Source organism: Haliotis asinina, chromosome 6 (assembly GCF_037392515.1).
Source record: "Haliotis asinina isolate JCU_RB_2024 chromosome 6, JCU_Hal_asi_v2, whole genome shotgun sequence".
In the NCBI taxonomy this organism is placed as follows: domain Eukaryota; kingdom Metazoa; phylum Mollusca; class Gastropoda; order Lepetellida; family Haliotidae; genus Haliotis; species Haliotis asinina.
In genome coordinates this window covers 4288658-4313982 of record NC_090285.1, presented here as the reverse complement: position 1 = coordinate 4313982, position 25325 = coordinate 4288658, and the positions used below count along the sequence as shown (strand labels likewise).

The 25325-nt window shown below is 42.6% G+C and overlaps 1 protein-coding gene across 1 annotated transcript in view; it reads left to right on the top strand.

Annotated features, from left to right (window-relative positions):
• LOC137286150 (midasin-like) overlaps window positions 1-25325 on the top strand; it is a 130130-nt gene that overhangs the window by 1373 nt on the left and 103432 nt on the right. Inside the window, exons 2-28 of the mRNA XM_067817826.1 lie at window positions 267-590; window positions 1481-1608; window positions 2679-2786; window positions 3147-3318; window positions 4090-4299; window positions 4606-4841; window positions 5826-5940; window positions 6368-6528; window positions 7571-7748; window positions 8774-8886; window positions 9037-9188; window positions 9489-9549; window positions 9884-9998; window positions 10681-10765; window positions 11377-11480; window positions 11569-11705; window positions 13034-13138; window positions 14252-14437; window positions 14693-14768; window positions 15104-15369; window positions 15779-15957; window positions 16987-17078; window positions 17341-17457; window positions 18110-18256; window positions 18543-18690; window positions 19187-19466; window positions 19914-20049. Of these exons, the coding sequence (XP_067673927.1) occupies window positions 267-590; window positions 1481-1608; window positions 2679-2786; window positions 3147-3318; window positions 4090-4299; window positions 4606-4841; window positions 5826-5940; window positions 6368-6528; window positions 7571-7748; window positions 8774-8886; window positions 9037-9188; window positions 9489-9549; window positions 9884-9998; window positions 10681-10765; window positions 11377-11480; window positions 11569-11705; window positions 13034-13138; window positions 14252-14437; window positions 14693-14768; window positions 15104-15369; window positions 15779-15957; window positions 16987-17078; window positions 17341-17457; window positions 18110-18256; window positions 18543-18690; window positions 19187-19466; window positions 19914-20049 (4131 nt within the window). The remainder of the gene's footprint in view (window positions 1-266; window positions 591-1480; window positions 1609-2678; window positions 2787-3146; window positions 3319-4089; window positions 4300-4605; window positions 4842-5825; window positions 5941-6367; window positions 6529-7570; window positions 7749-8773; window positions 8887-9036; window positions 9189-9488; window positions 9550-9883; window positions 9999-10680; window positions 10766-11376; window positions 11481-11568; window positions 11706-13033; window positions 13139-14251; window positions 14438-14692; window positions 14769-15103; window positions 15370-15778; window positions 15958-16986; window positions 17079-17340; window positions 17458-18109; window positions 18257-18542; window positions 18691-19186; window positions 19467-19913; window positions 20050-25325) is intronic.

Sequence of the window (25325 nt, the reverse complement as noted above, 5' to 3'; positions counted from 1 at the left end):
ATTCTGCTTTTTCTCTTCCCTTTCTCAGCATTGTTGTCAACTTGATGATGTCTAACATTGTAAAGTATCATTCTACTAAGATTCTACTTTTTCTCTTCTCTTTCTCAGCATTGTTGTCAACTTGTTGATACTTTGAATATGCTATTTTTATCTGACAGTTAATCATTCAGCTTTTGGTATTTGGCATTTACAGAAGATAATTATGAGGAAGTTAACAAACAAAATAAATAAAAATTAATCTGTCTTGTTATATTCCTGTTTGACAGATCTGGCCCCCATCTGATAGGACAGCCTTCTTGGAGAGTCTGTCACAGCTGTTTCTTGACTTCCAGTGCTCTGCTGATATATGTGCTAGTGTCAGACCTCTCATCCTCGATATAATTGAGAGAACCAAGACTTCAGTGCTTCAACATGGACATGAAAACAATATTTATATCACCAAATTTGCAGTTGCGTTAAGTTTAGGTATACATAGTACACCAGATCTCAGGAACTTTTCTGTTGAATTTTTGAATACATACAAGCCATTTTGTCAGTCACCTAATTCTGATGAAGGAGAGCCAAGGAAGAAAAAGAAGAAAAAAGAAAAGGTAATGGTAGTTCTGTTGTCAGGCTTTATTGACAGGATAGGTGTTTGTTTTTGTAATGGATTTGAACTGTTTTTGCATATGGAGTGATGTAGCCTGTTATGAAGAGAAGCATTTAATTTTGAATTGACATTAAATTATAATTGCTCTAAAATGAAATAAAGAAAAGATAATAGTAGCACTGATAGCTGGCACTGTTTGCAGGGTACTATATAGATATTTGTTTTCTCTCTCTCTTATGAACTGTTTATGCATAAGGAGTGATGTAGCTCATTGTGCTTATGAATAGAAGCACTTAATTTTGGATTGTTGTAAGAAAGGTCTGGTTTCACTCAATTAGCAATGCTTTACTTTTAGACATGCCACATTCATCTTAGTATGGCCGATGGGGACTTTATAAAAAGCATGTCTATATGTAAATTTGTTGTGAGAGATCAAGCAATAGAGATTAAGCTTAGTTTAAACGTCATTGAAGGAGACATTTGTAAATTGTATCTGGACAATCATGTACCCCTTTTGGTTAGGATTGCTTCCTGTGAAAGACAATATGGACTGTCATGTCAGTTTTCAGGCATCGCCCTATGCACTTCTAAACATGATAGAGATTGCTAACATACTGGACAGAGGGTCCTTATTAGAGTGGGTCACTTAGTAAGGGGATTAAGGTAAAACCTTTATTCATCATAACCATATATAGGACAGTGCTAGACATGTGAATATGCTTAATGGTTAAAGAATGCCAGGTACAGGTTTAGAGCAATTGGGTGCATGATGTATGCAAATTTTGTGACTCAAAGACAGTTTGTTTTGGGAAAGTAAAATACGTATTACAGACTTGATTTTCTCGCTTGGTCATGTGTCTGTTTCTATTACATATAGTACTGCTATTTCAGCTGAGTGATCTGGAGCTGAGTCGGGCAATGTGGACATTTGTAGACAACCTTGGAGAAAGCGTAGAGGGCTGCATCACACTGGACCTGCTGGTGCCCTATCTGTCCCACCATGAACCCCAAGTCAGATGGTGAGTTGTATGTCTCACCATTCACAAGTCAGGTGTTCTGTCGTATCTGTCTCTCCATGAACTTCAAGTCAGGTGGCGAGTTGTATGTCTCACCATTCACAAGTCAGGTGTTCTGTCGTATCTGTCTCTCCATGAACTTCAAGTCAGATGGTGAGTTGTACGTCTCACCATTCACAAGTCAGGTGTTCTGTCGTATCTGTCTCTCCATGAACTTCAAGTCAGGTGGCGAGTTGTATGTCTCACCATTCACAAGTCAGGTGTTCTGTCGCATCTGTCTCTTCATGAACTTCAAGTCAGGTGGTGAGTTGTATGTCTCAGCATTCACAAGTCAGGTAGTCTGTCACATCTGTCTCTCCATGAACTTCAAGTCAGGTGGTGAGTTGTATGTCTCACCATTCACAAGTCAGGTGTTCTGTCACATCTGTTCCACCATGAACCCCAAGTCAGGTGGTGAGTTGTATGTCTCACCATTCACAAGTCAGGTGTTCTGTCATATTTGTCTCTCCATGAACTTCAAGTCAGGTGGTGAGTTGTATGTCTCACCATTCACAAGTCAGGTGTTCTGTCGCATCTGTCTCTTCATGAACTTCAAGTCAGGTGGTGAGTTGTATGTCTCAGCATTCACAAGTCAGGTAGTCTGTCACATCTGTCTCTCCATGAACTTTAAGTCAGGTGGTGAGTTGTATGTCTCAGCATTCACAAGTCAGGTGTTCTGTCGCATTTGTCTCTCCATGAACTTCAAGTCAGATGATGAGTTGTATGTCTCACCATTCACAAGTCAGGTAGTCTGTCATATCTGTCTTACCATGAACTTCAAGTCAGGTGTCTTCTTCCAAGTGGTGAGACTGCAGATATGTGTAGTTGTCATTCTAGAGGTGATGTAGGCAATCACATTGCCAGCAACTACAGTGTCCTACTTTAATGACATTTAATCTGTTGGGATTGAAACTCCAGCTAGTGCTCAAGGCGCTTGCACCTAAATGTTTGTGTTGACAATAATCAATGCTGTTATATGGCTATATGTTCTATTCTGCAATAAAACAAAGTAAGGGATGTGAGATGTGTTTCAGGTTTGCTGGGCAGGCTGTCTCCCAACTGGTCCGGATGTCAGAGAGTCAGAAGGAGACGTTCCTGAGGAAATTCTTCACTGAAGAAGAGATCAGAGAACTTTCTGTCAGGTAATGCAACAGTATTTGCCCATTGTGCATTTCCTTCAACAGGTAACTTGACAATAGCAGCAATCATGATATCGTATCATGTGATACAACTTGTGAGGGCACCAATTGGAATCAGTGGCTCAGTAGACCGTGTGTCATCATACCTTGGAGGCATGGATTGTTAGATTTCCAGTTGGACCCTCATCATGTTTATCATGTGTATGGGTTTGCCAGCGCCGTAAGGATTGCACTTATGTGGTATGTGTCTAACACATATGGCTCACAAGCATTGATGTAACTGGAATACTGTGGAGGTGAACCAAACTCTCTCACTCATTTTTACTCCATTTTTGTTGAAAATAAATGTTTGTTTCATTCCAGATATTTATTAGAAGATGGTCCTAGAAAGAAGGAAGAGTGTTTAGTTGTCATGACAACAGGTGTGGAGAAGTTAAGTCACACAATGCAGAGCCTGGTCAGCATGGACTTCAGTGACAGTGTTGTGGAGGTGGCCGGCCTCCTGCTGCCAAGACTACAAGGGGAGACAATCATGGTGAGCTAAACATCACAAATGGCAACATGAAGAGCCCAGGGTATCATTCATTAAGAATTTTAGGACTATAGGGTTCTGTTTGCGGGTAAGGTGAAGTTGAACAGACTTGGATGGTTGTATGATATGATATAGTGAATCAGATGACTTGGTTGATTGCACGTCATACAAATGGTATGGATAGTTGCTGATAATGTGAATCACTTGCTTGTCTGATCAAGACTCCATTTGTCATGCTTAAGAGACTATTCCTGACTGTGTAGATCTAGATCACAGCATGAAATGATTTTGCTGGATTGCTAGAGCTCTGCTGTGGTCAAAGTTTTCTGGGCTCAGCTTACCATAATGTACCAGTTAGGTTTGAATAATTCCTTAAAGTCATTCTCTCTGCTGAATTGTTCATTAAAAAATAATACATTCCTTACATAGACTGAATGATTACATCAGTTAATTGAATCGCTTACTGAATAATTCATTTTCTGCTAATCCATAATCTTTCAGTTATCATTCCGACCAGTTCCATTCGAATACTAAATTGTTTGCTCAGTTCAGTCCTACCATTAAAATCATTCCCACCACAGAAGGAATCATTTATTCAGCTCATTCCCTCTTAAACTTACCAATTCTATTTAAGTCATTGCCTTCATAAACTTAATCAGTCCTTAATTTCAATCTATCTCTGGACTGAATCTTATTGAGTTCAGTCCCTGTATAATTTGATCATTCATGTTATTGCCTCCATTGTCTGAGTTATTTGTTTCATTCCCTTCCAAGATGAAGTCTGTTGAACTTGTTCCGGTGCCCTCAATGCTCAGCAACCTCCGCAGCCTGGCATTGGCTGTCGTGTCCGGAGCCCCAGTCCTGTTGCAGGGGCCAGTCGGCAGTGGGAAGACAACTCTTGTGCAGCATCTGGCCGGCCTGACTGGGAGACACAGCACACCACACCTGATCAAGATACAGCTGGGGGATCAGACTGACAGCAAAGTAGGCAGATAATACAGTGATAGCGGTGTAATGGTGTCCATGTCATAGCTATGAGTAGATGTGAAGGTTGTGTAGAGATACTTCGGTGAAAAAAAATTCATATATGTTACTTGGCCTCCTTTGAAATGGGATAATTATTTGATGACAAAAATAAGTTTGAACAAAAAAATTATTTTTGCATTTGTTATTGTAAAACTGGATAACTGGAGTGGGATGTAAGGAGATAAACCCCACTGTTATCTAAATGTAGTTGTATAGAGGGACTTATGTGTGCCTGGTTGATCCCACCTGTGTTCGTTTTTGCAGGCACTGCTCGGCACCTACAGATGTACAGAGGTCCCAGGGGAATTTGTTTGGCTGCCAGGCATCCTAACGCGGGCTGTGACTGAGGGATTCTGGGTACTGTTAGAAGACATTGACTTTGCACCGATGGACGTTGTGTCCATCCTCTTGCCCCTGTTGGAGACCAACACGTTGACCATTCCAGGCCACGGCGACAATGTCAAGGCCAACCCTGGCTTCAGGCTGTTTGCTACACAACGGTGAGATTCATGATAGTTCAGAGATCAGCACCTTAGTTAGATTTTAACAATATTGTGCTATTGTCAGCATCTAACATCAGAAATAAGCTTCACACTTTCTATCCGTTCCAAAATCTGATTGGTGATTATGAACAAGCTCAGCTGCATGAGTGGGCATATTTATTTGACCACCTCAGTAGTGCTGCAGTATAAGGTGCATTTTGTCAAATGTCTGTATTTACAGGAATGGCAATTTTTTGTCATTTATTTAGTTGACTAATAATTTTGATCCTGACACAGTCCAAGTAAACTTAGTCTCAGTGTATTTCGTTACACTCCACCACTGAGTCTAACAAAACCTGGTGGAAGGTCACGTCAGGTAACGCGAGAGGGTTAAATAGATTGAACCAATCAGACAATGGCTACAATTTTGGAATCGTAGGCTCTTTCAAAATATTCAGGTCACTGACACAGATCTCTCCACAAACCAAACTCCTCATATAACACAGTTATTTGATCTGCAGTATATATGCTTTATTGTTTCTGTTGACATGGTTACCACTAGCTAATATTTCCGCAAGATAACATCCTTGAATATTGCCAAAACACTATTTTAGCGACTGTTTACTCACCGTTGTCATGGTTGTATGTATGCTGTGTGCTTCACCTGGAAGCGAGCGTACGGTAAATAGCATTCGGAATCGTTCGGGTACGAACCTTTTCGAGATAAAAAGTTCGAAAGGTATGTGCGAATATACACTTTCGCGATTTGGTAAGCTGTGTTCTGATTGGTCAGTCTCAAAGGTTAACTGATGCGACATCCCATAAAGTTTTGTTAGACTCAGTAGTGGAGTGTAGCGAAAAGTACTGAGGATAAGTTTACTTAGACTGGATCCTGACAACTACTGTTTGCAATACTTTGAGGTTGGCATCTCTGATTAAGTAACAATTCAGTTGTCAGTTGAGCCTCAACAACTTGTTCTCATGCTTCTGTGTCTTCTGTAGACTTGTAGGAAGCAGTAGTGGTTGGCATCGACAGCGCAGCGGTAGTGCACTTCTCCTGGAGAAGATGTGGACAAGGATCAACGTTGAGCCCCTCTCCCGCTCAGAGCTGGAAAAGGTTTGTTGACTGTAATCACCTCAAATATCTTGTGTAATATATCTCAGTGCCATAGTTACAACCTGTGAAGATCTGGGTTAAAATTGATCTTCAGTAAGTCATGCTTCTTGTTAGAAGCGACTGACAGGATTTGGTTGTCAGGCTTGCTGACTTAGTTGACATATGTCATTGCATCCCAGTTGTGTTGATCGATGCTTATGCTTTTGTTCAGTGTTTGGTGTGTTGATTGTTTACGGACTGCTGCCATTTAGGTAGAATATTGATTTGTGCAGCATAAAACTTCACTGACTGACTGACTGCTGATAGTTTTGCTGAATAGCAAGTTACATATTCAGGTCCTATAACCTCAATGTCCTTACCTGCTGAGTTACATCACCTTGAAATATGTGATACGATTTATCAGTCGTATATGTTGTGGTACATGCAGGTGATAGTGAGCCAGTTCCCCCAGTTGGCCACCGTGGTGGAGAAGCTACTGGACATATACCTTATGCTGTCAGCTGGCAAACATGACACTGAGACCTCCGTGTCAGACACCGACAGTGCAGGAAAATTCCTGTCATTAGCAGGGAGACTAGTGTCCACCAGGTGAGTTCAACAAGGAGGTGATTATGGGAGCATCAGTTTTGTGGATAGTTCGTGGGGAGTGCCTGACCGTCTGCGACAGTTCTGTTTGGCAACGATGGTCTTGGATGAATCTGACTTTAAGTATAATGACTAGAGCCTTGATTGAAACAGAATTGAAAACATGAAGCAGTTTCAATCCCCTTTTTTGACCACCTTATTATTTTCCTTAATCCAGAAAATTCTGGACTGGCAACTTTCCAACTGGTCTGGTTACTTTTTAGAGTTACAAGACCAGTTGTCTGCCTTAAAGTGTGGGGAGTTTATAACACTGGTTCAATGGATCTCTATGTTTGTCAACCTGACTTTTGATTCTATAGCTTTTTATGTGCCCTACACTGAATCATGTGGTTTCTGATTTGTCTTCATCAGCAAGTCACTTTGTCAGAAATATGGCACTGTTCACACAACAGTGCAAGGTTCCTGGTACAATGAGATGGTTATGTGCCTGTTGAGTTTCTAGTGCTTGACAGGCACCTTTTGTTGTGTTCAGCCTAGAGAGCCAACAATGAAATTGAAATGGAAATATAGAGCAATAGACATGTCATTGATATTGGTTTTATTTTTTTGTTATCATTATTGATATATGAACTCAAGAAGGTCCAGGGTAGAATAGGCCTTCAGCAACCCATGCTTGCCATAAAAGGTGACTAAGCTTGTCCTAAGAGGTTACTAACAGGATCGGGGTGGTCAGGTCCGCTGATTTAGTTGACTCATGTCATCGGTTCCCAGTTACGCAGGTTGATGCTCATGCTGTTGATCACTGGATTGTCTGGTCCAGACTCGATTGTTTACCCACTGCCGCCATATAGCTGGAATATTGCTGAGAGTGGCGTAGAACTACACTCACTGTGTACCTTTCAGTGAAAAAGTTATTATTCAGACTATCTATACCTGCCTCATTGTTTGTCCCAATACCAGTTCTCTGAACATTATCTTCACATTACTTATGTTAATAAAAACAACACTGCCTCTTTTTGATTTCACCGTGTGTCTTGTGTTGCAGGGATCTCATGACATGGATCAACAGAGTCAGTTCTGACTTTGATGTTTCATCCACTGAGGCTGGTACAAGAGTGTTCCAAGAAGCCTTGGACTGTTTTGTGTCCTGTCTGCCCAAACCAAGCAAGAGGATGCCATTAGCAGAGGCCATTGGTGCCAAACTCAATGTGTCAAAAATAAAGGTATTATTGGTAGCAGGTTATATGTGTAATATTGACCAAAGGTCATGTGATCACAGAGAAACTTCTGTTTATATTACATTGTGTTGCTTGAACTTTGTAGTGGTTAACAGTTCAGTGTTTTTATGAGTCAGAATGTTGTTTATAAAAACTTTGTATCATTGTAATTGTAATATTGATAACTACATGACATGTGCATAAAGAAAGCCACAAGATTTTATACACTTTGCAACTTCATTAGTGTAAATATATGGTTGCAATGTAGTGAAGTTGTGGAGTGTGTTAATTTTATTAACAGTTACTTCTGTGTAGCCATATATAATGCAGGGGATTCATCAATGCGTGACTTGAAGCAAACTCCATCAGAACCTGCCTCTAGAGCAGACAGGAACAACGCTAACATGATATTTTATTAACCATAGTCTGTTCCCATTAGAGTGAGTTTTACATTGCTTGTAACACTATTTCAGAAATATCATGGTGGGGGACCCCAGAATTGATCTTCACTCATTATCTTACATCAGTCAAATATGTTGTTTTCTGAGTGGCCAAACTGTAGGAATTTGGTACTCCTTATTGTGATCCCATGCTTCAAACAGTTCATAATTAGCATGGAGGTGTTCAGTGATATAAATATGTTGTTGACTTGTTCTCTTGAGGCCCATTGGTTTATGTAGCCTCTGGGTTTGTTTATGTTGCCTGGAGTGAAATGGAACAAACCTAGAAGGTATATCAACCCATATCCCCTTTGTGACCAGTGAACAACTTACACTGTACCCATGTGGGGAATTGAACCCAGGTCTTTGGCATGGTGAGCGAATGTTTTGTCAACTAAGTTACCCCAACGCCTTTATTCATATTAGAGAATCTAGTTTACAACAAACCCAGGTAAGTGCTGAGGATGACTTGGATGAGAATCTGTTAAATCAGCATGTAGTGTTGTTCTCCATTGTTGTTGTTTCATGGGGCCACCATACCTTATTTCAGTCCACAGTCAACATTGTGACATGTTCCTTGTCCTGTTTCAGGCTGAGTTCTACATCTGTAAGTATAAGCCCAACATTGAAGTGAGTGAGTCGTCCTTCACTGCTGGCCGAGTTATTCTTCCCAGAAAACCAGCAGACATCATGACAATGAACAGGTGAGTTTCCTCTGCAATGTCATTACATGTATATCATGTTGTTTTGGGTTTAGGTTTTGCCAGCATATGACAAGTGAAACTAACCTTGACAGGTAGTCACCATTTCTGGGTGATCTATTCCCACAAGTATTGTGTTTCCTTCCATTTCAGAGCGGGTCCACCGACATTCGCATACACTCGTCAGTCTGTGTGTCTGCTGGAGAAGGTGTCGGTGTGTGTCAGCCGGAATGAACCAGTGCTGCTTGTTGGCGAGACAGGAACAGGCAAGACATCATCTGTCCAGTTCCTGGCTCATCAACTGGGTGAGTAGGTCATTGCTTTATGTGACTATATGGCAGTGGTTCACCTTCGAACAGCAACAGTAGTGCTCATGACACAGTTGATTGAAGCTTGAGGGAACATACTGAGGGAATCCACTGTCATGAGTGTAAGGGAAAACTGCGATTCCCAATCGTGAAGGTTATCCAGGCATTATAGAGAAGCAGCATAGACAGCTTGGCATATGGAGATCCCACTTAACATAGCACCTAAGGAAAGTTGGTTGTATGGAGCTTCAATGGATCACATGATATTGTGGTTAAGTACAATGATTTTGTTTTCAGGACACAAGCTGCATGTAATCAACCTCAACCAGCAGAGTGACAGCACAGACTTACTTGGAGGGTTAGCTTGAAGAGATGTTGATTCTTCTAAATTCTCTTGTACATGTCATACGCACATTTTGTAAAATAAATTGATCTCTTAATCTGTATTGTTTTGGTTGAACAGCTACTTCCTGCACATTAATCTCTGTAGTGAAATACTTGCTAAAGCCCAAAGCAAATGCTCCAGACATATTAACATACAGAGCATGGTTTGGTAGTGGATATTTAACATTTGTTATTTTATCTGGAGAGAATCGTACATATGCTTATATACAAATGAATTATTTGCCCAATATCTGTAGTTATGGTATGCTGACTGACTGTATATGTCATGGCCATTTGTACATTTGCAGGTTCAAGCCTGTTGATCTGAAGTTTGTCATCATGCCTTTCCGAGAGGACTTTGAGATGCTTTTCATAAAAACATTCTCCAGGAAACAGAATGCAAGATTTCTGGGGCACATACAGGTTAGTACTTGTCACACAGCTACATTACATCGTATTAAGTTAAAAAATATTTCTCATCATGGTTTGGTAATGCAAGGTGTGACTTCCTGTGTTGGTCTGTTAAAAAGAGCACCTACCGATGAGTGGTAGGTTGGTGGTTCAGTCCCAGTGTTGGACAACAGACATTTTAATTTTTATGTTTGTTGTTACACAGTCCGGTTCTGGACAATGAAGGAGAAAATAAGGAATTGTTGTTATGGAGTAAGTGTGCTGTGATTGCTGTTTCCATGTCATAATTGTGGCATGGTGTATCCAGAGATGTGGATAAGTTACACCTTATGGCAAACATGCCATGCAAACTGAAAACTTTTAGACGTCAATGTTCAACAGGTATATACCAGTGACATTTTGTCAATAATGTTTTTATAATAGGTCCATAGAAAATGATATTTATTATATGAATATCCACTTATAATCTTATATCAGTCAACCTACTGTGCAACAGTTTTACAAGGATACCTTGGGACTCTGGGCCAGTTTATGATCTTTTATATTACAAATTTGTCATTCATTGTAAGATTTAATCCAAGATGTCTGACAGTCAAAATGTACTATGAATAATGAACCATGGTTGTCTTATAGTATAATGAACAATCATTTCAAAAGGAGTGTCCAGTACATCATGTATCACTTCCTATGTCAGGATTGTTTTTCTCGGAGAAAGTGGGATGACTTGCTGACACTGATGGACCACACTCAGAAGTCTGCTGCCAAGAAGTTTGACAAGGGTATGACCTCTCAGTATTTTCACAATGTGATTGTTGCCCTTGTACAGCTGTACAGAGGCTGCCTGTAAATACAAAAACTACCACCACTGCATGAAGCCTCTGTGTCTGTGGAGTTTACAATTTGCTCTGTGCGTGCGTGCGTGCGTGCGTGCGTGCGTGCGTGCGTGCGTGCGTGTTGTAATCTGATACATCACAAAGCTTTAAGTGAAGCTTTAGAAATTTGAATTAGAAGGTGAAGCTGTATGCTTTACAGAGTTACCTCCCTTTGCCAGGACCAGCTTGTGGTAGGTATCTATGACAGAGGTTCCTTCTTCATAAGTATACATGGCAGAGCCGTGGGATTAAAGCATTTGTTATGTTGATTCCCTTCTTGGGTGCGGTCTGTGCAGCCCAGATCTGGTGTCTGTTGGTGTGATATTGTTATTATATTACAATGTAGGATGTTAGAGCATTCTCACTCACTCCATGTTTGTGCTCGTAAAGTAGCTACCTGTTTCACTTTTAGTTGCTATATTCATCTGACACATCTGTAACAGAACTACTGCTGTAAGCTGTATGTTGAGTCTGTTTCCCTGGAAATATGGTGGTAAAGTTGTGGTCGTGTGTGACAGGCACAGAGCAGCAGAAAGAGTGGAAGAAGATAGGCCGTCGTCTGCATCAGCTCAAGGTTCAGGTGAAGCAGATAGAGAATGCCCTTGCCTTCTCCTTCATTGAGGTATGTTATCTCCTCTATCAATAGTTCGTTTGTTCTGCTAAACCAGATTTGTGTCTGTTGTGTCTACTGTTGGCTGTTCTTTTTGTAGGGAACCTTGGTGAAAGCACTGCGTGCTGGAGACTGGGTACTGCTGGATGAGATCAACCTTGCTGCTGCCGAGACTCTGGAGTGTCTCAGTGGTCTGCTGGAGAGTACCTCAGGGTCGGTAGTGCTGACAGAGAGGGGGTGAGTCTGTCAATACTTTGCTGGAGAGTACCTAGGGGTCGGTAGTGCTGACACAGAGGGTGAGTGTGTCAGTACTTTGCTGGAGAGTACCTCAAGTTCGGTAGTGCTGACAGACAGGGGCTAAGTGTGTCAATACTTTGCTGGAGAGTACCTCAGGTTCGGTAGTGCTGACAGAAAGGGGTGAGTGTGTCAGTACTTTTCTGGAGGGTATCTCTTGGTTGGGGAAAGGTCTTAGTGCTCTGCTGGAGGGTAGCTTAGGGTCAGCAGTGCTTACTAGAAGGGGAGGGTCTCCATGCTCTGCTGGAGGGTAGCTTTGGATCAGTGGTTATCACTGGGAGGGGAGGATCTCCATTCTCTGCTAGAAGGTAGCTCTGGGTCCTTGGTGCTCACCAGGAGGAGAGGGTCTCCATGCTCTGCTGGAGGGTAGCTGTGAGTCATTGGTTCTCACAGGGATGGGAGGGTCTCCATGCTCTGCTAGAGGGTAGCTCTGGGTCAGTGGTTCTCACTAGGAGGGGAGGGTCCCCATGCTCTTCTAGAAGGTAGCCCTGGGTCAGTGGAGCTCACGAGGAGGGAGGGTCCCCATGCTCTACTAGAGGGTAGCCATTGGGTCAGTGGTGCTCACTAGGAGGGGAGGGTCCCCATGCTGTACTAGAGGGTAGCCCTGGGTCAGGGGAGCTCACTAGGATGGGGAGGTTCCCCATGCTCTGATAGAATGTACCTCTGGTTCTGTGGTGCTCAGTAGGAGGGGAGGGTCTCCATGCTGTGCTAGAAGGTAGCCCTGGGTCAGTGGTTCTCACAGGGATATGGGAGGGTCTCCATGCTCTGCTAGAAGGTAGCTCTGGGTCCATGGTGCTCAGTAGGAGGGGAGGGTCCCCATGCTCTGTTAGAAAGTAGCTCTGGGTCAGTGGAGCTCACTAGGAATGGCGGGTCCTCATGCTCCGCTAGAAGGTAGCTCTGGGTCAGTGGTTCTCACTAGGAGGAGAAGGTCCCCATTCTCTACTAGAGGGTAACCCTGGGCCAGTGGTGCTCACTAGGAATGGAGGGTTCCCATGCTCTGCTAATAGGTAGCTGTGGGTCAGTGGTTCTCACTGGGAGAGGAGGGTCTCCATGATCAGCTAGAGGGTAGCTCTGGCTCAGTGGATTCCACTAGGGGAGAGGGTCCCCATGCTCTGCTACAAGGTAGCCCTTGGTCATTGGTTCTCACTAGAAGGGCAGGGTGTTGGTGGTCTGCAGGAGCGTTCTCATCAGTGTTGGCTCACTAGTCAAATTAAAAAAAAGACAAACACACTGTGATGGAAGACTTCATGGCCTTCAATTGAATATTTCAGTGATGTGGACCCAGTTGTACGTCACCATGATTTCCGTCTCTTCGCCTGCATGAACCCAGCTACTGATGTTGGAAAGAAGGACCTCACGCCTGGCATCAGGAACAGGTGGGTGAGATGAGTAGTCGTCCTTGGCATCAGATGTAGGTGGTTGAGATGAGTGGTCCCCCTTGGCATCAGGAACAGGTGGGTGAGATGAGTGGTCCACGTTGGCATCAGGAATAGGTGAGTGAGATGAGTCATCCCCCTTAGCACGAGGAATAGGTGGATGAGATGAGTGGTCCCTCTTGACATCAGGAACAGGTGGGTGAGATGAGTGGTCCCCCTTGACATCAGGAACAGATGGGTGATATGAGTGATCCCTCTTGGCATCAGGAATGGCATCAGTGATGTAGACCCAGTTGTACGTCACCGTGACTTCCGTCTCTTTGCCTGCATGAACCCAGCTACTAATGTTTGAAAGAATAACCTCAAGCCAGGCATCAGGAACAGGTGGGTAAGGTTAATAGTCGCCCTTGGCATCAGGAATAGGTGGTTGAGATGAGTGGTCCCCCTCAGCATCAGGAATAGGTGAGGGAAGTGTGTGATCCCCCTTGGCATCAAGAACAGGTGAGTGAGATAAGTGGTTCCTTTGGCATCAGGAACAGGTGGGGGAGATGAGACCCCCCTGAGTGAACAGAAGGGTGGGTGAGTAGTCCCCCTTGGGATCTTGCCTTACATAAACTTACGTATTTGATATGAGATCCAGAAATTTCTGGAATATAACCATGCCAGAATTGTGTGTTCAAATCCAAACTAGCCCATTTTTTTTCAGTAATTCAGCACCATACACATACTTTATCTCAGTAATGATTTCTACCACCTGCTTCAGTCCTTGTCAGTGCGCCATGCCTTTTAGTGCAATTGTTAAAACCAACTGATCCAGCCAAGGAGAATCTTTAAACTAAGGGCTCACACATTCTATTTGATATGGCTGAGTTAGTAATACAAGGTTTGAAAATATGAAAGGTTTAGTTACTTTGAATAATTTTCACTTTTGGTGGGATTTGATTTTGGAAAGCCTCAAGTCTGGGGTAGAATAGGTCCCCAGGATCAGATACTTGCGGTAGGAACCAACTGGTTGGTCCACCTGACATGGTCGTCCTAAGGCATCTATAATGTTAAAACATTACTGCATGGCATGAAACAACATTCACTCACTGTCTGACTCACCCTCCCCAGGTTCACAGAGCTCTATGTAGATGAGTTGGAGGATACTCAAGACCTGAAGATTCTGACCAATGACTACCTCCGTGGGCTGTCACTGTCCTCCTCACAGGTTGATGGGATTGTCAAGTTCTACCTCACAGTGCGCAATGAGGCAAACAAACGACTTACTGATGGCACTGGTCATAAACCCCACTTCAGGTAATAGCTAGAAGTATTTACATTAGAATAATTGAATTATGTTGAGAAATTATGTCTGGTTGTTTGTTCTGTTCTTGATGTTGACGTTACAAACAGGATTTGGATTTTAATGTTATTACACAGCTTGATGATGTTATTACATAGTTGGGTTGTTCAAATTACAATAGCTTTGAGATGTTATTACATAGTTATTACATACAGGTTGTGTTGTTACAAAGCTTTGTAATAATAATCTCATGTGATGTTGAATTTCAGTCTGAGAACACTGTGCCGGGCCCTCAAGTTTGCCTCAAGTAACCCATGTGGCCTTGTAGCACGATCTCTCTATGAGGTATGAGATGCTGACCAGCTCCTACTAGACTCTTTCGCATTTTTGTTTCAGTGATTAAATGATACTTGGATTGAATAGTTAATATACTGTCTTGCATTTCATATCATTCTCAAAATAAACTAGTTGTTAAATGGTTCCATGCTATTTTCTCAGATCAAATGAATTATAGACAGTGCTGTAATGTTTGTTATACCATTTTGTTATGTGTTTAGCTAGTATGCTTCACGTGTATTGTCCCTGACAAGACCAGTGTCTATGTGATAACTTATGATTTATCTGACATTAAATCTAAAACAAAAAATGTCAAATATAATTTTTCTCCAAATTTGTTTCAGGGTTTCTGCCTTAGTTTCCTGACACAGCTAGACCGGTCATCCCACCCCGTGCTGGAAAAACTTGTGTGTCAGCATGTGGTCGGCAAGGCCAACATCAAGGCCATTCTATCACAGCCACTGCCACAGCCTCATGGTGGCAAGCACCTCCAGTTTGAGGGTTACTGGATCTCCCAGGGTGCTCTGGAGCCTCATGTGCCAGACAATTACATTCTCACACCATCCGTACGAGAAAACTTACGAGATTTGGCTCGAGTTATATCATCTAGGTAAAAATTATTGATGTAACAGTGCATTTACAAGATGGTAATAAGTATTAATCTGTCATTACTTTTAAGTGAGTGAGTGAGTGAGTATGGTTTTATGCTGCTTTATTCCAGCAATATCACAGATGGGAGACGAGATATGGACTTCACACATTGTACCCATGTGGGGAATCAAACCCAGGTCTTTGGCATAACAAATGAATGCTCTAAACACTTGGCTACCCTCTTCCAAATTACCATTAAGCAAGGGTGACTTCAATAATACTTTTAATTTTTGTATCCCTGTTGGGTAGATTAATGCTTGTGATGTCAATCACTGGATCGTCTTGGCCAAATTCATTTATGAACAGACCACCTTCATAGTTAAATGTGAGGTTAAACTACAAATAATGCTGTCTGCTATTCTCTACAGCCAGCACCCGGTACTGCTGCAGGGTGAGACGTCAGTAGGGAAGACGAGTCTGATCACGTGGCTGGCACAGTCCAGTGGCAACCAGTGTGTGAGAGTCAACAACCATGAGCACACCGACCTGCAGGAGTATGTTGGCTGTTACGCAGCAGATGAGGCAGGCAAACTCGTCTTCAAGGAAGGTGAGGATCTGAACGTTGTAGTGATGAACACAAACCTTTTATTGAAAATTATTCCTAATGTCTAGATGTGGTTGTTTAAGTACTTCTTCGACAATTAGTCGACAAATATAAACTATGTGCTGCAACTGTTCTTAAAAGAAAGAGAAACATTCTGTTTCTTGTTGAGTGCATCACTTGCCCACATAGTCCTCACATAGGTTTGAGTAGCTCATGCCTGTTGTTCACTGAAGAGAGTCCAGTGGTCAGACTGGACACCTTTGATGAATGTCTTTATTCCCCTTTTTGTTTTCTGTTGGTGAGTGGGTTTGTCTGTTGGTGAGTGTTTTCGCCTGTTGGTGAGTGTTTTCGTCTGTTGGTGAGTGTTTTCGCCTGTTGGTGAGTGTTTTCGTCGATTGGTGAGTGTTTTTACGTCTGTTGGTGAGTTTTTTCATCTGTTGGTGAGTGCTGGTGAGTGGGTTTGTTGATGAGTGTTTTCATCTGTTTGTGAGTGTTTTCATCTGTTGGTGAGTGGGTTTGACTGTTGATGAGTGTTTTTGTCTGTTGGTGAGTGGGTTTGACTGTTGATGAGTGTTTTCGTCTATTGGTGAGTGTTTTCATCTGTTGGTGAGTGCTGGTGAGTGGGTTTGTCTGTTGATGAGTGTTTTGTCTGTTGGTGAGTGCTGGAGAGTGGGTTTTGTCTGTTGATGAGTGTTTTCGTCTGTTGGTGAGTGTTTTGTATTTTGATGAGTGTTTTCGTCTGTTGGTGTTTGTTTTCATCTGTTCGTGAGTGTTCTCATTTGTCTTTGAGGTTTGCCTGTTCATTGTTGCCATGGTTTCTCATTTGTTGTCTGTTGTCAGTTGCCTGTTGAGGGTTGTCTCCTTGTGACTGTTACTTGTTTGTGGTGTCTGTGTTGATTGTCTGATGGGGATGATGACTGCTGTTACCTGTGGCCTGTCTTGTTCCTGATGGTAGTGTTGCTGTGTGTGGTCAGCTGGTCATTTGTCCTGCCTCCTGTATCAACAGCTTAGTTTAGTTGTTGTCTGTGTCAGGTGTCCTGGTGGAGGCGATGCGACAGGGACACTGGATCATCCTAGACGAGCTGAACCTAGCCCCGACTGACGTCCTTGAGGCCCTCAACAGGGTGAGTGCATAGCGACAATTGCCATATCCCTTCCACTGCTTATTGGTTAATATCAGTTCATAAATAGACAGATCATAAATGTCTGATTGCAGATGGGTTTTTTTCTTTCTGGTGAAAATGACAAATGAATTATTGCAGATTGAAACCAAAAGCTGTCTCGTTAAGTATAACCTGTTTTACAGGAGTTGTGTATAGTGCCACAGTAGGATATGCCGGTAGTACTGCAGAGGTTGTAACATTGTCCATGTTGATTCTTCCCTAGCTGTTGGATGACAACCGGGAACTGTTTATAGCGGAGACCCAGGAGGCAGTCAAGGCTCATCCCAAATTCATGCTGTTTGCTACCCAAAATCCTCCAGGAATGTATGGAGGCAGGAAGGTATGACTTGTGCAGGTACCTGCCTGTAAGAGGGTTTTGTAGTAAGGGGAGATTTGGCTGTCAGCTTAACCAGTATGAATTATTTTATGACGACTGAAGGGACAATGTCTCTTATCCAGCCTCATGTAAGAATGTCAGGTTTTGATTGGTTCAGGTGACTCTGATAATATACCATGTACACCGTCACGATCTGCGAGCAGGGAATACAAAAGTCGTATCATCCTGCCACACTTCGGTGACCACACGAAGTGAGAAAAGCATGCATCGCCAAGTCTTTAGCTTAATGTGCGTTGCATTACAACAACTTGATATTGTGTATTGTTTTCTTTTCATTTAGTAAAAACATTCGGCTAGGTAAATGTGTTATCACATTGTGTGTTGGGAAATACAGAATTTTATCAGTCCCTCCAGCTCGGGGAATACAACCTTACAAGGCACTGATAAGACCCTGGATTTCTCTCGACACGATGTGATAACTTGTAATGTTAAATCTTTCATTGGTCAGGCTGGTTGAGCTTTGTGAAGGAACATCTTCCACAGGCTACTGCTATAACATTATAACTTCATCAGTAGATGGTAAGACGTTTCTTGTGCAAACCAAGCTTGTGATGATGCCATGCAGACTGACTAATGACAACATGGTGTTTTCTAGATGCTGTCTCGAGCCTTCAGGAATCGTTTTGTTGAACTACACTTCAGCGAAATACCAAGCGTCGAACTGGAGACGATTCTCCATCAACGGTGCAGCATCCCACTGTCCTACGCCAAACGACTTGTCAAGGTCATGCTTGATCTTCAGGTGAGAGGGCCGGGTTAAATGTTGGGACATGCTTGATCTTCAGGTGGGAGGGCCAGGTTAACTGTGGGGATATGCTTGATCTTCAGGTTAGAGGGTCAGGTTAACTATGGGGACTGAACAGATACATTAGTCATTCACAACCACTGAACTCTGGTTCCACTGCTCAGTGTACATGACTGCTGACATCATAAGTACTACATATTTTGTTCTTTTATTTTGGGGGTAAGGACCTCAAAGTGTGTTAATTTGGTTATATGTTCATGGACATCTTCACCATTTGCTTCAGATGAGGCGACGTGGGTCAGGCGTGTTCGCAGGGAAGCAGGGCTTCATGACCTTAAGGGATCTGTTCCGGTGGGCTGAGAGGTATAGCAACACCGATGTCAAGACAAGTGCCAAGTTCTATGACTGGGACCAGCACCTTGCTGATCATGGTAGGACAGTCTTTCTCAAATGCCAGTTGTGGAAACAATATATTGTTTGATTTCTGTTTATATTGTGCGGATTCTGTATGTCTGTCATTGGTTCCTAAAACCTGTGGAAAAGATCAGTGGAGTGCAGGGTCCCAGTCCTGCAGACAGTGAAGTCTACATACATCAGTAGCTAGGTAACAGGGGAGAGCATTGCTGAGCACTTGCAACAGTGTTCGCAATTCCTTATAACTATTTGTTTTTCAGATTGGTATTGATATAGGAGGAGAGATGAATATTTAATTTGGATATTACACTTTTCTATCATTAGATCTCAATAAATTGTCACTTAGTGAAGAACAGTGGGAGGTCGGTATGACATATCCTCATTGTGTCCCTAGATCACTCATGTTAATTTTCTCACCACCAATTTGAAGACTGTTCATGAGGCCGTCCTGTACATACGCACCTGAGGTCCCTGCTCACTCGTTTCATATGCTGTTCCGTCCATGTTTTGAAGGCTACATGTTACTTGCTGGCCGTGTGAGGAAGGAGGAAGAGTCTGTTGTCATTCAAGAGGTTCTCAAGAAGCATCTGAAGAGGGACGTCAATGCCAGCCTGCTGTTTGACTTGACTGGCAAGACGTCTGCATCAACAGCTCCCTTGTTGAAGGAGGTCATTGACCAATCAGTGGATGGCTTTCAACACATAGTGTGGACACACAATATGCGAAGGCTTGCTGTTCTCATTGGCCAGGCCATTAAGTTCAGGGAGCCTGTCCTGCTGGTCGGAGAAACTGGGTGAGTATTTCAGTTTGTCTTGTTGTGGTAGTACAAGCATAAACACCAGTGTGGACATTTTAGAAATCTTGCTTATTTCCTCATTACACACAGACACAGATGACAACAGGACAAGATCTGTGACATCAGTCAGCACAAGCAAGCACCAAAATTCCTGGCATTTGTGCTTTCAGCTAATCAGAAACAGTTTCTCCATTAGAGGTCATGACTTTAATGTTCTGAAATTCAGATGAACAAAGTCACAAAACAATACCTTGTCTAGCCTCTCAAATGCCATGGAATCATGTTTCACGAAACCTTTGTATGAGACGGCTTGTTCAGTCAGGTTACAGTGGCATGAACAAATGTATCAGCTAATATGTTCTTCGTGCTTACTTGTTTTCATGGTGGATATCTTGACTGTGTTGAAATTTCTTGTTAAATATTTTGTACACATCCCTCCCCCAGTTGTGGCAAGACAACAGTTTGCCAGTTGTATGCAGCCATGAGAGGGCGCCACCTGTACAGCATCAACTGCCATCTCCATACAGAGAGTGCTGACTTCCTCGGGGGACTGAGGCCTGTTCGTTCTCACGAAGAACAGGTACGTAATTATTTCCACACAAGAGGACAGAAGGAATTATATGTAACTTCTAAACATAGACTCTGACAAACAGACAGATAATATTTTCACAGTTACTAAGAAACTTTGTTTGAGCTGCTCTGTGAAGTCCATTCCTGGTGTCCCCCACTACATTGTGCAGTCAGTCAGTCTGCCATAGATGCCATATTTGTGTCTTTTCTGATAGACATGTGTTTCAGGTAGAGGTGACCTGATTTGTAGCTGACATCTGTGCAGCATAGAGGCAAAAGGCATTTTGCTGTCATTGCAAATTTTTCCTTATCCTGACTCATGCTTTGTTGCTTATCTCTTCAAATTCCCTGGAAGTGAACATACAATTGCTCACCTTGAACCACCTCCCTTTTCCCCACCAGAAGTGCCTACTTGAGTGCACGCATGTCAAACCTCACTGTCTCCTTAATCGCCTGAGCAAAAGGTGGGTGGTGTTTCTTTGGTCCCTTTGCAGTTTGTCTTTAGTATATTTTCAGATAATTAGCCCAAATTCTGCTGTGATTGCCTTTATTAATGTATTAGTCACCATAATTGGAGCAAATGTCATACAAATTCTGTCAGTTCATATACATATTTTCACCTTGTTTCAGGTGACTGTGTATTGTAAACAATGCCGACTTCACATACAAGACTTGACTTACACCCTGGGGTTCTTTAATTGCTGTACTGTGGTTTGATCATCATTGATGTTGTTGTATTTATACTATTATCATTATATGCATGTGTTTGTTCTCTTTGTTCATCTGTCTTATTTATTCATAACATGTGATGTCTGACTTGTAAACGGTTTTCACAAGTGACTTGTGAAATTTGAAACTAAATTTAGACAACCTGTTGTCAGGTTCAGCAAGTCTAGGTGTTGAGACAATCGTCAGCCTTGTGAGTTGTTGCGGTTCCATTGTGATTATTGTAGTTCGGGGTCTAATGTCATCTCCATCGAAGTCGTCGCCATCTCAAGTGGAGGCATAGGTAACAGTCCATGCCTCACGTAAGAGGAAATCCTCTCCAGTCAAAACTCCAGCAAAATATTCAAAGACCAGGTTGACTTCATCATCCGAAAAGTTGTTTTCTTCTAGGTCTTCATAGATTGTCGCAGTCAGTGAAATCTACACATTTGTTGAGTCCTGTTGTCACTGATGTCATCGCAGCAGTCTTCATCGGGATAATTGCTCCAGTTGAGGGACAGTATACCAGGGTCATCATTGATGATCAGAAGCAGATGTTTGTGGAGAACCTTTTAGCGTTTCAAAATGCTATGCCATCACCAAGATCTGAAGATGAGAGTGTGATAGTTGTCATGGAGAAGCAGTCTCGTAACAAAATTGAAGATTACTATGCCGAAGACTTTGTAGACATGATCACCCATATGGTGTAAGAGGCGGTAGAAAAGGAATTCAATATCCAACAGAAGCAGACGTCAAAGTTGAAGATAGTGAATTTTCTCGCATTAGTCAGCGGGTTATTAATGAGTGGTCTTGTACTGCATTATCAGCAACCAACGTTGAAGATACGCATCTTGGGTCGATATTTGTAGAAGACCAAGACATTGAAGATGATGCATATGTCTACCCAGATGCTGAAGTCTTATCTTGGGTGTCTGACAGCCTCCTGATGTCATCCCTGATGAAGACATCAAATCTGGCGGAGACATGCTTCATGAAGGGTGACAACTTTGAGTCTATCACCATCCTGCCGATGAAGTCCATCTCCAATGTTGCTGCCAAAGTTGAAAGCAGCTTTTGGTAAAGCTCTGAAGACTGAGGGTCCTGTGTTGAACTCAAGAAGATTTAGACATTACAACTTAGAACATTTTTTGATGGCACCAGAGGGAGATGGAGGTTTCTACATGGCCTGAAGTATTGAAGCTACCGAGTCGAGGATAAGAGGTTAGCCCAGCTTAATACAACAACTCAAAGAGTTTTCTTCATCTTAGTGAGATCCAGGGTGATTAAATGAGGCACTTTTAAGCGTCTTTGAGAATCCCAAGACTGAAGAAGAGCAGATGGTCCTGTCTGCCCTTGTCACACAGCGTGAAGATCAAGGAATATCTCAGATCGTTTGGCTTCTACGTTGGCAGGTTTTGCACTCCTGTGTCAGTGCCCAATCCTCTAGCATGGGCTGTCGACGCTTTAGTTGTATCTTGGGAGGGTCTGAACGCTTATGTGTTTCCTCCAATGATCCTGTAGTAGTAGTAGTACCAGCAGTACTACGCAAGATCGACTAGACAAAATATCCTGCAACTGCTTTTGGTCGCGCCTTACTGGCCGGTGAGATCCTGGTTTCCAGACCTCAGAGAGAAACACAACGAACCCATGTTGCACCTCCTAGATGGGCCGAACCTTCTCATCCATCCTCACACCCAGAAGTGTTTCACTTACACTTACGGAACACATTTTGTCCTGTTTACAGAGAAAAGGGTACTCCACCAGGGTAGAAAAAGCAGTAACATTGGTTTTACATCAATCTACACATAACCTGTTTGACTACAAGTGGAGATGTTTCAACCAGTATGCTACTTGTAGAGGGGTTACAGCCCAGAACAGCAACTCACCCCAGCAGTGGCGGACTTATATTATTTGAGGTCTACCAGATGCTTGAAAGGATCCACACTCTAAATAAAGCAGCAATCAGCCCAGTCATCAATATGAAAGACAGGAGTTGGTGAAGGTTCTAGAATTAGTTGCTTTATTGAGATCCTTTAAGCTCCACAGCAGAAGTTCCAAGCACCTGCATGGGATGTTAATGTAGTATTGCAGCACCTCATCAGTGATGATTATGAGCCTCTGATGGAGACATCTTTTGAGTTGCTCTCTCAGAAAATGATATTTCTGCCCTCCTGCCAGCAGCTGCAGCCAGAATGTCCCAAATCCATGCATTAGATTTCGTCCGTACAAGATTTGAAGCTGGTAACCACGCTGCAGTCCACCTAGGACTTAGGTGAGATCAATTGCTGTGACAACCATATTGTCAGTTTTATGTTCCAGCTCTATTGAATATCCTGGGTCCAAATGACTCAGAGGACTTTGAAGATCTACTTACAAAGAAGTGCTGCGAAAAGAAGGAAGTTCAAGTGTCTGTTTATCCCTTTGTTTCCCGCATCGTCTGTATAAGACTTACGGACAATTGTCTCCTTTTGGATCAGAGCAGTGACCCTAAGAGCATATAAAGCAGCTGGGTTAGAGGCTTCAAGAGCTTCAAACCCTCTTAAAGTAAGAGCAGTGGCCTCGACACTTGCCCTCTGTGGGAACTGCTTTATGTCGTCAGTTACGGAAGGCTGTTTTTGGAGATCAGGCACAGTCTTTACTAACCACTGTCTATGAGATATAGCTATGAAAGACGTATCCAGTATACATCAGTCTGGACCTCTAGTGGTAGCGCAGCAATTCGCAATGGCAAATCGTCATCAAAGAAAATACCACCTTGTCTCATAGACTCTTTGAGTGAACTAAGACTCAGTTTTGGTAAAGTCCTCGCCTTAACATATGGTTCAGGACACCAGTTTTGGTAAAGTCCTCGCCTTAACATATGGGTCAGGACACCAGTTTTGGTAAAGTCCTTGATTTAACATATGGGTCGGGACACCCGTTTTGGTAAAGTCCTTGATTTAACATATGGGTCGGGACACCTGTTTTGGTAAAGTCCTTGATTTAACATATGGGTCGGGACACCCGTTTTGGTAAAGTCCTTGATTTAACATATGGGTCGGGACACCCGTTTTGGTAAAGTCCTTGATTTAACATATGGGTCGGGACACCCGTTTTGGTAAAGTCCTTGATTTAACATATGGGTCGGGACACCCGTTTTGGTAAAGTCCTTGATTTAACATATGGGTCGGGACACCCGTTTTGGTAACAGTCCTTACCTTAACATATGGGTCAGGACACCAGTTTTGGTGACAGTCCTTACCTTAACATATGGGTCAGGACACCAGTTTTGGTGACAGTCCTTACCTTAACATATGGGTCAGGACACCAGTTTTGGTGACAGTCCTTACCTTAACATATGGGTTGGGACACCAGTTTTGGTGACAGTCCTTACCTTAACATATGGGTCGGGACACCAGTTTTGGTGACAGTCCTTACCTTAACATATGGGTCGGGACACCAGTTTTGGTGACAGTCCTTACCTTAACATATGGGTCAGGACACCAGTTTTGGTAACAGTCCTTACCTTAACATATGGGTCAGGACACCAGTTTTGGTAAAGTCCTCGCCTTAACATATGGGTCAGGACACCAGTTTTGGTAAAGTCCTTGATTTAACATATGGGTCGGGACACCAGTTTTGGTAACAGTCCTTACCTTAACATATGGGTCAGGACACCAGTTTTGGTAACAGTCCTTACCTTAACATATGGGTCGGGACACCAGTTTTGGTAACAGTCCTTACCTTAACATAAGGGTTGTTCCAGATATCTAGATGAGGTGTCCACATAATCTGTAAAGATTACTTCTCATACCTAGTATAAGAAGGTGGAAATCCAGTATGCGGCCACAGGAGAATTCCCAGGGGATGTATAAAAGCGAACATGAATCTGAGTATGATCTAACAGGGAATCGCAGCGATGGTTGACCTGCCACCTTTTCCTTTGGATTTGGTGATCAATAAAGTAGGAGTCAGGATAGGGAAAAATACGTAATTTTTATGATAAAATTGATATTTTATACTTATCCTGACTCACGAGATGAAGCCGTCCCAACCATCTCCTCTCACCGCTCAGGCTTGCCTGCAGACCTGTGTGGAAGCATTTTGTCAGAGAGAGTAAGGTTTGACATGTGTACAGTCACATGGACACTTTTGGCGGGAAAAGGGAGGTGGCTGAAAGTGAGTGATTGTATGTTCGCTTCTAGGGAATTTGAAACTATTCAAGTTTCCACTAACTGTTCGGAAGTAAGGGGAGATGAGCTATAAAGCATTAGTCAGGATAAGCAAAAATAGTTAAGTTTTATGATAAAATCGATATTTTATACATATCCTTACTCCTAAGATAAAGCCCTCCCAACCATTCCAACTCAGGCTTCCTTGTAGGCCTGTGTGAAAGCATATTGTCGGAGAGAGTGGGGTTTGACATGTGTACAGTCACGTATACGTGGGCACTTTTGGTGGGAAAAAGGAGGTGGCTCAACGTGAGTGATTGTATGTTCGCTTCTAGGGGATTTGAACTAAGCAATAAAGCAAGAGTCAGGATAAGTATAAAATATCAATTTTATCATAAAAATGACATTTTTATGAAGGTAGTCTTATCAT